Source organism: Ursus maritimus, unplaced genomic scaffold, assembly GCF_017311325.1.
Source record: "Ursus maritimus isolate PB19 unplaced genomic scaffold, ASM1731132v1 scaffold_8, whole genome shotgun sequence".
NCBI lineage: Eukaryota > Metazoa > Chordata > Mammalia > Carnivora > Ursidae > Ursus > Ursus maritimus.
Genome location: NW_024426996.1, coordinates 1,812,842 through 1,829,456, shown reverse-complemented (window position 1 = coordinate 1,829,456; position 16,615 = coordinate 1,812,842). Strand labels below are relative to the sequence as shown.

Sequence of the window (16,615 nt, the reverse complement as noted above, 5' to 3'; positions counted from 1 at the left end):
TTGATGAGACACCAAACCAGTATTTCATAGGAACTGGGTAACATTTCTCAACATCTTTACAATTGCCATCATCGGGGAAGATGCTGATTAGGGCAATGAGTGAAAAAAACAGAACTATGCAAACAGAGCTTCTAATTTAAGAGAAGTTATCAACATATTGCTAGCAAGAGGCATTAACTGGTTCACCAAACCATGGGTTCAATACATTTTAAGTGGATTTCAAGAGGAATACAAAGCTTCTTTTCTGAAAGTCTTTAGATTAGTTATGTAATACTCCCAGCATACCTCAGGCTTTCTCAACACTATTAGTTGTATTTTCAATAGAGGAGAGGAGAGGCCAAAAGAATGGAAATGATGAATTCTAATAACATTTTTCATCTCCTTAACTCTAATTGACCATCCTCTCCCATCTTCAAAAGATGGGACAGCGGGACAGAAAAGAAACAAAGATAAGAAGAAAGCAAATGGTAGCACTCTAGAATCATTATAAACCATCCAGAAATAGAAGGGGGGAGAAAAGCATAATAGACCCAGGATTTTTTTGTTTTTTTTCCTTTCAGTTCTGCCACCTGTAGACTATAGATACCCCAGCAGGAAAACTAGCATCAGCGCATTCTTTGGCAAAGTCCTACCGTCACAGGAATGATGGCTTGATGGATAAAATTCTTGAGATAGGATCTATATATTCATAATGTTCTTTGCCAGTGTTTTTAAAATTATGTTGTATGCTGCATGTAAGGTTTTTTTTTTTTTAATTCTTGGACAGACACTATACATTTTTTAAAATCTGTATTTTTCCACAGAGGTTACTGTTTTAAGGCACAATTTTCTTTTAGGATTTTGTGAAGACATTTATGTATAGTTTTTGTAGTACATATTATAGCATCTATAAGCACAATCTCTATGATTCCTCCCATTTTGAAACCTGACTTCTAACTCTTATCTCCGTTTTGTTTTTTCCTCAATGTCCTGTACTTGCCCGGTGTATTCTGTTTTAGAAAGATTCTTTTTATTATTACCAGTGACCTAGGCTAAAGGAAATTTATTAATTTATGAGGATTGCTGTATTTGGTGAGCAAGGACTACAACTTATAATTCACTTTTACTCTATAGTTCATAAGATTGATGACAGAGTAAGTGTTCAGTCATTTATAGGGCAGATTTCAAGTCTTCATTTTTAGGTAATTTTGTCATAATGATGTTCTTGAGAAATTTAACGTTTAAAATGCTTGATTTAGTACTTCACATAGGGGTCTCTTACTGGCAAATTCTCAATAACTTCCATGTAATGACTGAGTTTCAATCAACCTGAAATATTTTATCATTAATAAATATGAACAGTAGGTATATATAATTGCCTTGAAGCTGTGAGCTAATGGCTTTGAATTTATCAAGATACACACATGTATGTTACTATATACAATCCTCTTATGCACTCATCTAGTCCTTGCCTGGTCCTCCTACCTTATACACGCATCCTTCACGGCACCTTATTACTTTGCTATACAAGTGTCCTACATAAAACTTGGATGATAGTATCTTACTTACATGAAGGAAAGAGACTGTCCCAGATAGATCTATGAAATAATACAAGCCAATTTTATGATTATGTGTGTGTGCAAGTCTGTGTGTGTGTTATGTGTTTCTCTTTCTAATACTGTGTTAGTAAATTTTGAACCAACTTATTATTCAAATACAGAATTTTGGGTAAAATCAATAAAAGGAAAATGATAGAAGGGATAAAGAAGGCAACGATCTCTTTTTTTCTTTTTTAGTACTTTGTACCATAACTGGCACATGGTTGGTGTTTAATAATATTGATAGAAGAAAAGGTCTAAGGAACGGAAATCAAGAAAGGAAGGACAAGATGGAGAAAGACAGGAATGACAGAAAGAAGGCAGGCAGGCAAAGAAAAAGTCAAAACAAATTTTTCGAGAGCATAAAACATGTAACTTCTCCAGATATTAAAAATGTAGCTAACCACATATGGACAGTATGAAGGGTACATGCTGGAACTTAGGAGAAAGATAGTATGTTACTTCAGAGGCTAAGCCCTGTTTTAAAATTGTCAGAGTCTCTTAAATAGACAAGAATGGAAATATTGGCTCTGTCACAAAGTAACTGTGTGAACTTAGACAAATAGTTCTCTTATTTGAGTTTTACCTTCTAAACTTGCAAAATAGGAATAATTATGATGTGTTCTGTTGTTTTCAAAGTATGAAGATCAAATAAAATAATATATGTGATTAATACCTATGATAATATATATGATCAGATAAAATATATGGCACCTGAAAAACACAAAGTATCATGATGCAGTTTCAAATTCTTCAAGGAAGGGGTGGCTATCTATGTTTAACACATTGCCATTTTATAATTCCCACCTAAAGTGCCACATCATAATACTAACATCCAGAGAGTCTGGGCCGAAAACTGATCTGTGCAATCAGCTCAAGTCCAGTGAAACACTGTGAATTATTTCGACATTACAATTTCACATAGAGAATATTAAATCTTTTTTTGCTAAGTCAAGAGGAAAGAATGAATTATGAGTTCTTTACCAGTTTTAGCTTTAAGTTCCAATCCTTATTGTTATAATGCTAAAATAAGGCTTAAGCCACTGTAGTAAATGAGAGAGAGAGAGGTTTAGCTGAAGCTTTAAACTGCTGGAGAAGTGGGCATGGCCTTGGTAAACTGCACCCATGCCTCGCTCTCATTTAATGTGGTCGATACTTACCAGCTCCAAGCGCACGAGGTACCCTGGCGGGAGGTACCTGGAATACTGGTGGTATCTGTATGCAATCATAGAACACCCTTTTCACCTTCAAGGTTGTACTTGGTATTAAGCCTGAGCTGCAGCCTGCAATGGTTCTAGGTTGCTATCTCCAAGATACCCTTGGCACTGAGTTAATATTAAGCCCGTACACTTGATATTTTCTGTGGAAAGTAATATCACTGCAGACTTTTATGACATTCTCAGGGTCAAGTCTCTTGCAGATCTAGAATTTCTAGGCAATGAATAGCAAGTGATAAGCTAATGATTTGGGTCTTTAACATTATGTAGATTGTCCCCGTGTTTCCTCCTACTAAATGCTTTAGAGAGAATTTGATTTCTAGAGAAATAGGTTTCAGTTCAGTCTAAGAATCTTCTAACCATCTGTCAGAAGACGGAATGCAACACCTCAGGATGCATGCCTCCGCTGATCCTGTTCAACTGGTAGCAGCGGAGTATTGCCAATGAACTGCATGGAGGATTTAGCATTGCTCCGGATCCTGTCTTCTTCCTCACTTAAGGGCTCGTATAACTTCGAGAGCTCAGTGCTGTAATTCTATGGGCAATGCTCTGTGAGAAGCAAGGATTACCTCACTCGCTGAGTTACTACCTACTTAGGGAAGTTCCACAATTCCTTCACTGCCCAAATCGGTAATTATGTGGTAGTGATGGTTACGAAATCAGGAAGTTCATTTGTCATAGCAACGATACTGAGCATGCATCCAATTAGAATATAGACGCAGGGGAATTCCTAAATATTAAATCTTAAAGCAAGTGGACAACTGGACAAAACTAATCTATTTAGAAAGTGGCCTCTAGCAATGACACTTTCACAGTGGAGCTGAATGAACAGGAGCAAAAGTATAAGCACCTAAGGGAGGCTTTTTAAAGAGAGAAATTATTTATTTGAGAAGAATAGAAGAGATACCTCGTTCTTTTAATAATATATATATTCGAATGCATAACACTCATGTAATTTTGAAGGGATACCAAATGACTCTTCATTTCAAAAGCTTCTCTTTTCTTACTGAAGAACAACAGTTAGTCACCTCAACATAACAGAGCCATGAGCTGAATAGGGCATCAGGGCAAACATTGACCCAAAAGCTTCCGGGTAACAAAGCTGACCTAGGCCTAGAAGAGCGCAGACAGAGGTTAGCTTGTGAGCCCTGGAGTCAGGCTGCCACGTTTCAATCTCAATGCTTTTCCCTGACCAGGTTGTGTGAACCTTGGGGGAAGTATGCAAGCCCTCTGCACCCTAGTTTTTCATCAGTAAAATCAAGATTAGAATGTAATTCATGGAGTGTTGAAAGATTAAATGCATTTATACATGGAAACTTAGAGCAGTGTCTGGCACAAAGTTAATGCTCCATTATTATTATTATTATTATTATTATATGCAACTTGCGTGAATAAAGCAAATGACATTTGTGCACATGCTATCCCAACTGAAGGGAAATATTTACATTTACTAAATATATTATTATCAACCTAAGATTTTAAAGAAAATATATCAAGTTGTAGCCGTCCAGGTGACCGTGATAATGATAATGGTATAAGAAATTATAATCATAGATTAATTTCATATATTAGAGTCCTGGATATAACAAGCAGTGAAAAGGGACATTCTGCCAAAACCCTTCACTCCACTCAGCTCAGAGAGGTGATTCCTCTGAAAACCAACCAAAACTTCCTAACTCAAAGTTCTCTTCAGCCTTAAATGTCTACATAAATTTCTTTACTACCACCTCACACTGATAACACAAAAAGTTAGTGCTCAGAGTTTTCTTCATGGTTTCTGCTTTGTTCCTTCATAAGGTCATAGATTCCATACCATTTCTCCATAGGCTGTCCTAGGCTTAATAATCATTATAAAGAAATTATTTTTCCAATGTGCGTAAGACAATACCCACTGGGGTGAAGAATAAACATTTAATTTTTTTTCTTTAGAATAAAAAAATTTTTAGAATAAAAAAATTCTAAAAAAAATAAAAATGCTTACTAAATACATGAAGGAATTACTATTTCCTGGTAGGGCTTATCTTACTTATTGTTTTGCTTTAGTAACAACAAGAAAACCATTTAGCCTACAATTTGTTAGCAAATATCAAATAACCAAGTGCTACCGTGAATATGTACTTACATTTCTTATATTGAAAAAAGTGATCTTAGCAAACAGTTGTTCAGAACCAATTAAGAGGATCTTTAGATTTGATACGATGGCAGGAAAAAAGTAAGAGCTGGGAAAATTGTTGCCATTGGACAAAATCTCTGGATTAATTTTATCTAACTTGTAAAGCACTAGTGATCGTATTTATGCCTGTGGTTGTAAAAGCCCAAAATATGCTTTAAAAATGTTTATGTCAAGCTGAAGGTTATTCCCATGGTTAAGATAGGCCTCAGACTCTACAGAAATGGCTTCTTGCTTATAAAATGTGGGCAGTTTTGTAGGGAAGTAAGATTTTTAGCATGCTGCAGAGGAAGAAGCTAAGATGCTAACTTAGGGTTGCCTGGGCACGAATTCTACCCCCTTCCAGAGACCTTCCCTTTCCTACCCAGGATAAGGAGCTGATCTGGTTGGTCTGCATTTGGCTCCTGAACCAGGCAGGTGCCACTACCACTGCTTGTGAACCCAATACCTGAATGCTGAAACAAGGTCCTGGTGTGAAAGAGCTATGCTGCAATAAGAAATGAGGTGCTCAGGGCGCTTGGGTGGCTCAGTCGCTTAAGTGTCTGCCTTCAGCTCAGGTCATGATCCCAGGGTCCTGGGATCGAGTCCCGAATCAGGCTCCCTGCCACTCCCCCTGCTTGTGTTCTCTCTCTTGTGTCAAATAAATTAATAAAATCTTAAAAAAAAAAAAAAAAGGAATGAGGTTCTCAGGCCTGGCCAGCCCACGGCACTGATGGTGTCACTGACGGCTGAGTGCTCCTGTTAGATGGCAGGGGACCAAGGCGAGCTGGCTTCAGATATGTTGCATTTCCTCCTGAGTGTCCGCATCATGACTGCTGATAAGATTCTTCCCTTGGTTTCTTACAGTAGCAATTCAATCCTCCCTTTACAACAGTATGCCAAGACATAAATTATCTCTTTATTTACAAATGGTACTTCTGAAGTCCATGACTACCTTTTGAAGGAAAATATTTGAGGATGTTGACTGTGTCAAGTTTCGGTAGGGCTAAAATGCATTCTAAAAGTAATTCCCTCAATCTTCCTAGTTTAAAAGTCCAAACCATCACAATATATACATATATATTTTTTTTCCGATCAAAAAGGGTAGACTTTTACATGTTAGGATTTTAGCAAACGATGCTTTTCTTGTCTTATGCTTGAAACCCAGTTTGCACCCCTCTCCTCCTTTAACCTACTTTAATACGGAATTGATTTTCTTCCTCAGGGTCATTTTTAATCTCTGGTCTTAATTACTAAATTCGTGTGGTTGCCATTTCGATTTTTCTTCCCAAATCTGAAATACATTTTATTTAATAAATTTTATTTAATTACTTAATATTACTGTCAGTAGCTCCTCCTGGAATGGAGTTCTATAACCCTCGTACGCATGTTTGTATTTCTCTATGTCCATACCGTATACCCATCTCCCACCCACTCCCCAACCATATGATAACTCATCTAAACTACTGAGAATTGGCACCACGTGGCAACCTTGTGTAATATACTTAAGATTCTTCTGAAGCACAGGTGTATCTCTTGGGAGATAAAGGACTTAACTGTTTACATCGAGGTTTAAAACACATTTTTCCAGAGGCTCGTTGTAATTTTTGGCCAAACTGACTTGTTGAAGGCAGAGTTCACATTTCCCACTGTATTTCTCGACACTGAGAGATTTTACTCTAAGATTGCTTTAATGTCACTTCGTCAGTGAAGCTTATTATTATTATCATTTGGTCTCCATGGACTAGTTTCCACTCTCACTTACTACCACTCTTTTCTTTGTAGTATTTTCCAAGTATATCTGAAACATTATTGATGGGATTCTTTATTTAATGTCTATCCCACTGCCAAATTATAAACCCTACTATGGTGAAGAAAATGCCCCTCTTATTTATTTTATATCCACAGCACCTAACACAGTGCTTAGTATACAGTAAGTTCTCAGTAACTATTTGTTGCTGTGGTGAGTGGATGCGGTTGAAGTCATTTTTACAGGTGGCATACTATTATTATTTTTTTAAAGATTTTATTTATTTATTGGACAAAGAGGGAGAGAGAGCACAAGCAGGGGGAGTGGCAGGCAGAGGGAGTGGGCAAAGCAGGCTCCCCGCTGAGCAGGGAGGCCAGCGCAGGGCTCCAATGCAGGACCCTGGGATCATGACCTGAGCTGAAGGCAGATGCTTAACCGACTGAGCCGCCGAGGTGCTCCAGCGTATTATTATTATTATTATTATTATTATTATTATTATTATTATTATTATTATAAGCAGCAGCAGTGTGCATGTGTCATTCCTGCAGTTTTCTTCTGTTTCGTGGGTTTGGGTAATTATGAAATTGCTTTACCCTTAGGGCTACGGATTCATAGGAGGAAAATAATTCAAACGAGCAAAGTGCTCTGCAAATGTTTAACTCCAGTTTGGAAAGGGTATCAGAACTGGTTATAATAGTAACTCAAAGTGAGACAGAGCTCTGTGGGTCTGGTCTGGTACTTTGGGGCACTGTCTTCCTATTTAATTTCCAGAAACAAAATGCTCCAATCAGTGCATGTGTTGATGGCCTACCATGTATAATGCCTGCTACTTGGCTTTACAGTGTGTATCAAAGAGCCCCTGCTGCAAACTAATTATAATCTGAGTGGGAAGTTATAGCAATACTAACTATAGGAAAAGCTAAAGAGAAAAAAAATTAAATGGTAAGTATGAGGGCATATGATTGGTATTTCAGGCATTCAGAGAAGGACTACCGACAGGAGTCTTCACAGACACAGACCGGAGTCTGAGAACAGGCCATTTAGATGGTCAGAGAAGAGGGCAACAAGTATTCAAGACAGAAAAAAATGTTATGTGGGCAAAGATGTAGTGAAACGGACAGCCAGAATTTGTACAGGGCGATGAGCAGAACAACGCCGCTGAAGCAGAGGGCTCACCCACAGAGAAGCAGAGAAATAGGTTATAAAGGTAGATCGAGCCATAAAGTGAAACTGTAAGTAAGAGGCTGAGGAGAGTGGGGTATTTTCTGTCAGTTTCCCTTGAAGCCGCTGACAGGTGGCATAATGATAGCAACATAAAATATTCAATGATGATAATATCTTAATACCACACAGCATTTTGTTTCAAAGTAATTTCATCTATTATTCACAAGAAGAAATTTTTTTTCTCATTTGCAGAGATGTCACTGCACGTCAATACATGTAAATGAGCTAGCTGCTTCAGGGCAGGGCTGTGATCCAAGCTCCGTCTTCTGCCCCAGCAGGCCGCCGAGCTGTCAGAGGAGGGGACAGGGGCCGGGGGAGGGGCGGGGGCTTCGCCTGTGTGCCCACAGGCTGGCAAGGCTAAGAGCCCCGTGAATCCGTGCGGGCGACGCCAAGCACGGGCCACTTACGGTCCTCGTAACTTTTAGAACGCTGCTTTTCATTGCAGCCTAGTATGAACTACTAGTCGCAGCGAAGAGCCATTGACACACGAAGCTGATCACACACCTGTGATTGGTTTTAAGACGGCAGAAAAAACCTATTTTTTTCATTGCTTCACTTTGCCCAACAGCTATCACTGCTGCATGCATTTGCAGGTGCTTAAAAAAAATCGCATTTTAACTATTGGCTTATATACAACTCCCGAGTCTTTTACGGTCATCTGTTTCTAAGAATCAAACGGTTCTTCGCCGCTGTCTTTCCATGGATGATGTTTTGAAGGCACTTGCAACCCAGCTCTCTGGCACTGCCTTTTACCATTCTTGTTAACATTTATTTTATTCAAATACAGTAATCCTCACTTCAGCCGTGAATACCTGACTCCCACTCCCACGTACTGTACACAGTGTTAGCAGAATAGCTTTAAAGTGCTTCAGAGATTTTACACAAAAGTCTTTTGGAATTAGGCTCAAACTGAAGAATGTATCTTTCTTCTTCCTCTCAGTTTATCTTTTTCTCTCAGGAGAGTTTTTTCTTTTATGAAAAGGTTCCCAAAATGAAATGCTTCTCTCCCCTTCCTGAGAGACTGTGTTCTACCCTAAACACTAGAGAACACAGTGAGAGAACTACAAAGCCTCCAAGATTGCAATCCACTGATGTCTATTGTTTTTTTTTCAAGTTCGTGCCTTGTTAAATCGGAACCATAGACAAAGGAGCAATGCATACCCTGTGGGAGAAAGAGCCATTGATTGGTCTCAAGCAAAACTGCTACCCAGCATTCTGATGAGTGGAAAAAGTCTAAGTCTGTTTTTATGGAGTGAAATCCTGAATTTTCTTTTTCTTAGTTTTTTTTTCTTACTGTTTTGACTTTTTTTCAATCATTAAAAAATACTTTTATGTATAGTCCATGCTACTTAGTAATTGGTCTCTGTCAAGAAAATTACTTGTTTGGGCACTCCTTTCACTAAGTGAAAATAGAAAAAAAAATTGTTCTAATGCCATAAAGAAATAAGAACCCAAGTGTTCAGATTGTACTTTTGGGAAATAGTAGGATCATGATGGGACGTACAAGATGACCCACCGAGTTCCTGCATTCGTTACAGGTACCACAGGGGAGTTCTCTGGTAGGAGAACCCACATCTAAGCCAAGGGAATTCAACCTTACTGGTTTTTTACAGAAGGCTTCAAGATTGAGAGTCTGGCCAAAAAAAAAAAAGTGTTTGCGGCTTAAAAATAAAAGTTTCAAAACCACTGGTCTTGACTTCATTTTATTTTATTTTTCTTTTCTAATCAAATGTTCACCATTCTTAAATGTCCAGATCACGTTCTACCTTAAACAAGGCCTTCTCTGACCATTCTAGAAAACCATTCCTTGTCTAACGTACTTAGTGTTTAACTCTCTTTGTTTTACTTCATGACACCGTGTCTTATATTTGTATTAAATCATCCAAATATCTTACTTCGTCAACTGGCTTATAAGCCCTGGCACACCAAGAACATGTTTTGTTTTACTTTGTATGCATCTTGCCACAGAGCACTAAAGAAATTACTTTTTCTAGAAATTACTTTTTCTAGAAATTACTTTTTCTAGAAATTAGGAGACTAGGAAACAGGGGACAACTCTCCCTTGCCCCCTGCCATCCATCGTTGTGATAGAAACTTCACAGTGCCTTCTGATAACTTCACTCCAGGGCCACAGAGGAGGGCCCACCACAGTCAAAATGGCGGTGTAAGAGGCTGTGAGGTGTGGCCATCCCACCCCACCCATAACGCATGTTTCTCTGCGCTATGGAGTCGGGACAGTCATGTGAGGTACCTACAGCACAACACAGATGTATCAGGGATGGGGGGACGGCAAGGATCTCAGCAAGCCACCGTCAGATATGCTGCATCAATATTATCTAGACCAATGCCACCTAAAGTTAATGACTTTTGCACATCTTATCACTCATTCTTCACACCCGTAACACTCCATGCCATTTCCAGATAAAGAAATTACCTAAAGGAGGATGATGTGTCCCTTGCTCCTCCTCTCCTCCCTGAAGTCAGTAAAGAATGCCCTCGTTTCCTGGTCTTTCTTACACACACAAGTACGGAGTTTCATAACGGAAGTACAGGACACTAAACCAGAAGACGTGGGTTTGATTCTAGTTCATCACTACCTAACTGAGGGACCTGGGGCAAAGCAATTAGCCACAGAGACTCACTCTGCATATTAAAAGGGGGTGGGGCTAATGATATTTACTTTGAAGTTTAATTCAATTTTTTTTTTTTTAAATAAATGAACACGTGCCCACCTAGTGCAGGATCCGACTCATGGCAGGAACTCAATAAATGCAATTTCAATTTGAATCTGAAGCAATAGCTTCTTTTGCTCATTTTTCTTAACCCCTGACATGCCCAATCATACTGTTCTCATTGAAATCCACATTCTTTTGAAGAAGCACGATTTTGGATTACTTTCAATTATTATTTCTTTTAAAACCTGATCATTCAGGGACGCCTGGGTGGCTCAGTCGTGAAGCCTCTGCCTTCAGCTCACGGTGTGATCCCAGAGTCCTGGGATCGAGCCCCACATCAGGCTCCTCCGCTGGGAGCCTGCTTCTTCCTCTCCCACTCCCCCTGCCTGTGTTCCCTCTCTCGCTGGCTGTCTCCCTCTCTGTCAGATAAATAAATAAAATCTTTAAAAAACAAATAAATAAAAAATAAAAACTGATCATTCAGAGCAGTTCACCGTAGACCCTGCTATACATCAGAGTCTCCTGGAGAACAATTAAAAAATGACAGTGCCTGGGCTCCACGTCTGACCAACTGAACCTGTAACTTTGAAGACAATGACAGAATTTGCATTCAAGAATAAATTAAAAAGCCAGGGGGAAAAGACTGGCTAAAAACACTTCATTCAAGAGGGATCTAAAGCCACGTACCTTTGTTATTGTATACATCTAAGTAATTTGGTGCTGAGAAAATTGTGATTAGAGAAGGGAAGCCTGTCGTTTGGCTTTTCCTGTACATGCGATACCTGAAAACAACAAAGATGAGTCACCACAAGGCTATTATGGGGGAAAAAGATGATATCAAGTTACAGATTTAAAATAGAATATTCAAGTTACATTTTATCACTCTGAGAGGACTCAATTACATAACATTAAACAAAATTTCCTCTCTAAAGTGTTATACACAGACATGAATTCCTCTCAAGGTTGACAATGAAAACACACAGTCACATGTACAATATCCAAAGAGGCCTTTCTAAGTTTAACAGGCCTAAGGGAGGGGGGGATTCCAGGCAAAATCGTAATTCATACCCATGTGTGCAACAGAGAAGACAAAGGTCACTTTTTGCACGAAGCTATCCTGTACCTACCATGTCTTTTAGAAGTTTGCCAATATTTTTGACATAAGACTAAATAAGCAGAGCAATATATCAATCTTTCACACTAATAATCAGGCTGATTATTCGATCTCTCTACAATATCTACAATATTCTGGTATGGTCTTGACTAAGCAATTTGCTTTTCAAAGGATGTGTGGGGAGATCTATGGGTTTTACATATAGAAAGTGTTTCTATTTTAGAACTTTATTTATTACCAATCTCTTCTGGCATCTGCAGATCAAACATTATTGTCTGAGCAGGGTAATAATCAAACAGAATGATACAGAACATCTGCAAGATCTTTGGAAATAAACCAATAAGCCAGTTACTTTTCTTCTACTTAGATAAAAGTAAGACTCTAGTCCTCAAATAATCAAAAAATACAAGAAACTCTGGTTCTTTTCCATGAAGGTGAAAACATATCTCATGACTTCTGTGTAACAGATTTTAGGAATATTGGTTTAGAAAATTTCCTATAAAGTGCAAAACAAAATTTTATCATTCCTTGGGTATTCAGTGCCATGTTATTTCTGGCTGGCTAACCATGCCTACTGTAGTTGGGTTCTAAAGTGCCTCAAATAGTACCTTTAGGTAGATAAAGAGTCACCTTAAGATTTATAACTTTATAAATATTTTGATACTGTTTTCCCAGAGAAGATATCCTCTTAACAATTTTTGAAATATTCTAGAAGTATTTATTCTGCACATTGGACTGAATTTTGCTGGTGGGAAAAAAATCAGAATGTGAAAGACAGTTAACACACTCCACCTTAGTACCTTGACATTATAAACTGTGATTGGCTATGCCTACTTGACCACAAGCAAAAGCAAAGAAACTAGATGACATAATCTCAATTTTTCCCAATTAATCAATCAAATGTTCATTTCAAACAAATATACTAATTGATTTTAACTGATGGACTTAAAATATTTTCGAATAAGCAGATGATTTCAGGTCTGTAGTGGGATTAATATAAAGCTGCTTAAAATGTTCAGTTGGGACAGTCCGTCAAAAAACCATGGTGACACCACTGCCCTGAAAAGTGGAAAAAAAGAAAAAAGAAAAAAAAAAAACTTATTTGAGGACCTGATTGGTTGGGCATATCGACAGGTTATATCAAAGGTCAGCTACAACACACTGAGTATATGTTATTGGATCAGTTCATACCTGTTGATTATTGGTTGAAAAAAGCTAATTTTGAAAGGAACTTAGGATCTGCCTTGACTTACGAGCATCGGACATGGGCTTACTTCCGAATGCGCTCGTCTCTATTCCTAATTTCAGTACACTGAATACTAAGTGTTGTAATACTAAGCATTTCTCCCTTTCAGAGAACTCAGAATATGAAGGAACGAGTTTAAGCATTTGAAGGCAAACAGACCTTCCAGGGCAGCCTACTGAGAAGGATACTAGACGTCAAATCCTAGAATCCATTATGCCTTTTTCTTCCTAATGCAGATTTAATGCACTATCACACTGAGTATCTGATGTTTCTTAGTTTTCTAAGCCCTTATAATTGGCCTACCAATTATACTAACAATTATATTAACCCCAGACTCTAAATTTTAAAATTTACCACGTATTATAAAATTCTGTTATGCATTTGTTCTTTAGAATATAGACTTTCCTCCCTCATTTAAATGCCTCTGCTTTTGCCCTTTAAGACTTCACAGGGGTCAGGAATGATATGGATATCGTGCAACATCTGTTAAATATTTGTGTGTAGTTCTCATTCACATTGCCAACCAAGGCTGAAAAGTTGCTGGTAATTTACTCACTTGCTGGACGGTGGGAAGAGCAGGAATGGAAAGAAATCAGATGGACCCATACAAGTTCTTAAGAAAGCCAGCTGAAAATTCTACCTGTTCAGGGGACTTTAGGACACCTTTGCGACCACTCATTCCCCAGGACCCTGCCATATCTGTGTCATCAGAAGACAATTTTAAGATCTAATTGCTTCAGGGAGAGAGCCTCGCAAAAGGGACCCTCTCCAGCCTGAGCACGGTGAGGAAGCTGTGACCCAGGCATTCTGCATGGTTTCCGGAAACCCACAAAGCTGCTCACCCTGCATCCTGGGCTTCATGGGCTCGGAGTATAGATAACAAATTATTGTGCTGTAAGAATTCACACACAGCCGGGTAACTGCCAGAGACAAAAAGAAAAGAGAAAGAAGGATGTGTTATGAAATCATCAAGAGCAGCACATTTATCTCTACCACGCTGACCTATGTGATTTGATCAAGCACCATCAAACATACATCATTCATGAAACAAGCCTCTTGGCTCTCAGGGCAGGTTTTTATCCCTGTGGCAGAAAAAGCACCTGCAGTCCGACTTTTTACATAATCAGAAAGGGCTGGAGATGGCGTGAATTGGACAAAGAATACAGGCCATTATATAACAACACTAGAGAAATGTCCACTCATAGAGAAAATCAATATTATCAAGTCTATATTTAAACACAAGTGAACATAAGCATCAGTATAACCCGAGAACGGAATTTACAATATAAACCTCAATTTTCTCAAATACGGCACCACTTGTATTTGGATGCACGTGTGTGCCTGAGTGCTCTACCGCATGGACTGAGTTAGGGAGTGGGGGAGAATATGTCTTCTGGAAACCAAGTTACCAACTTACTTATGAGTATGTTAACTGATATATCACTCAAAATCTAAACAGAATTATGGAATTCACAAGTTTTAAACTGTGTACTTCAAATATGATCAACAGAACTATATCTTCAGACTTATTCTTTACCTGGACTTAAGAAAAATATGAAATATATAATCAAGGTGGTTTTGTCTGTTAAGGAAGTCTCAAAACCAAAGACGAGAACACTATTAAAAATGAAATTCAAAGTACAAACTAAACTTGTAAAACCCTTGGCAATCACTTTGCCTCTGCTCTAAGAATTTTTCATCAGATAAAAGCATGTCCTAAAAATGAATAAATTTTAGGCATTTTAAATAAAGGGACAGCAAACCAATGCTCATTTTATTATGAACAAACTGCGTATGCCCACTAGAGCCTAAACTACATGCACTGTAAGAAATAATTCAGCAACTATAAAAATAGCACTTTGAAGAAATACTAAATAGTACATGTCACTCAAATAATTTATTATAAGAGAGAAGATGAAAATAGTTTCTATGTTACAGATTTTCTAAGAATTTCCTGATCAAAAGGAAAAAAAAATACCACTAATACAGCACACCATAGTAGAGACGTTGATTATAAAAAAGGATCCAGTGCTTTGCAAAACTGGAATCTGAAATCAAAAACAGTCTTTGTGCATGTGCACACGACACGTGCATTTGCATGCATATGTATATGTGTTCTAGAATATTCTAGCAATTTGCTCGGGGGAGAAAAAAAGGGGACCTTCAGGAGGCCATTACTTCCTAGTTGTCTCAGGTCAGTCCAGTAAATAGACCACGTACTTATGCACATTAGTGTAACCTACAGACTGGAGAAGACGGCTCAGAGTATGCACATGTTAATGTGTCCGCACGGTTCCCAGATCAAGAGGTGAACGACATGTGTCTACAAAGATTCGTGTTCTACCCTCGGAAAAGGTGAGTACATGACCTTCCCAGATCAGTGTGTGTCAACAAAAGAAAGCTGGATTGCTGAGACACTGGATGGTCTTTACAAAATAGCACACGCGTTTGTACATATTTAGCCGTAAAGTGCCCAGCCAAGGGCTGACAATGTAGGGTGGCACCCAATAAATGTTCCTTTCCTATCTCTTTCAGCCATTTATTTTTTTTGCCCTTGAAATTCGTTTTTAAAAAGATAGTTTATTGCTTTGTCGTACCACTGAAAGACAGAGGTTGTTTGTCGAGGTTTGTCACTTTTTGTCCTTGGGCAAATGGCTTGGCAGCACTTTTTAAATTTATTTTTTCCTTTTGTTAGAACCTACACTAGACTTATGAAAGCATAATTTTAATACACGTTCTTCATGCTAAGTCTGATACCCTTATGTGTTTAAAGTTTTGCCTCATGGAAATATAGATCTGATTTTTAACGGTAATCTAAAGAAAATAAAATTAACCTTGCAGCAATCTGCTAGGTTAATAGCATTAAGTGAGGAACACTTGTATTATTACTTGGAAGGAACTCATTTTGAAGAAAATCTTTAGAAATTTAAAGGCATACATAATCAAATACTCAAACTCTCTAAGAATTGCAAACATTCTTCTAAATAAATTTAGAAAATCCTCAAAGATCATCCAAATCCCCACTATTGATCAACTGCCTGCCTGGGATATATTAAAGTCCTTAATAATATTAGGTGGGAAACAAACGAACTTCACAACATTTTTATGCTTTTCAATGGAAATGATGATATACCAAAAAGTGTTCAAGCTAAAAAGCACTAAAGAAGATTATGTAGAATGATAGAGAAAGCAGGCTGCAGCTTCAGAACCCCTAATACCACGGAGGGAACTGGAGAATCATTTATTTCCCACCAATTTGTCAGAGACTCACTGGTGATGTGTTCTGTTTGTTAGAAGACTGAATAGGCACAAGGAGGGGTGGCATGGTAAATGTAAGCTGTAGTTTCTGTCTTGGTGATATGTATCATCTAGGCAGGAAAGTAAAACATTTATTGAGACATTATGAAACAAAGAAAGCACATTGGTCTGAGGAAATTTTTTGAAAACTATCTATCCCATGTTAGATCTTTTGTTCTTTCTTTCTTCTTTCTTTCTTTCTTTCTTTCTTTCTTTCTTTCTTTCTTTCTTTCTTTCTTTCTTTCTTCCTTCCTTCCTTCCTTCCTTCCTTCCTTCCTTCCTTCCTTCTCATTAATGAGGTGAAGCTTCTGAGGTGTTCTGTGCCTACCGAGGAGAAAGAGCCCCTTTTCCTCCAGGCTGGTGAGC

General features: G+C 38.2%; 1 protein-coding gene across 2 annotated transcripts in view; it reads right to left on the bottom strand.

The window, feature by feature from the left end:
- The window catches only part of PPP3CA (protein phosphatase 3 catalytic subunit alpha), a 304,539-nt gene that overhangs the window by 42,960 nt on the left and 244,964 nt on the right, over window positions 1–16,615 (bottom strand). The window contains exons 7-8 of one of the 2 annotated variants that reach the window (XM_040625167.1): window positions 13,795–13,872; window positions 11,280–11,374 (exon numbers count right to left, since the gene is read on the bottom strand). In XM_040625167.1, the coding sequence (XP_040481101.1) occupies window positions 11,280–11,374; window positions 13,795–13,872 (173 nt within the window). The remainder of the gene's footprint in view (window positions 1–11,279; window positions 11,375–13,794; window positions 13,873–16,615) is intronic. The other variant, XM_040625168.1, reaches the window with a different exon arrangement.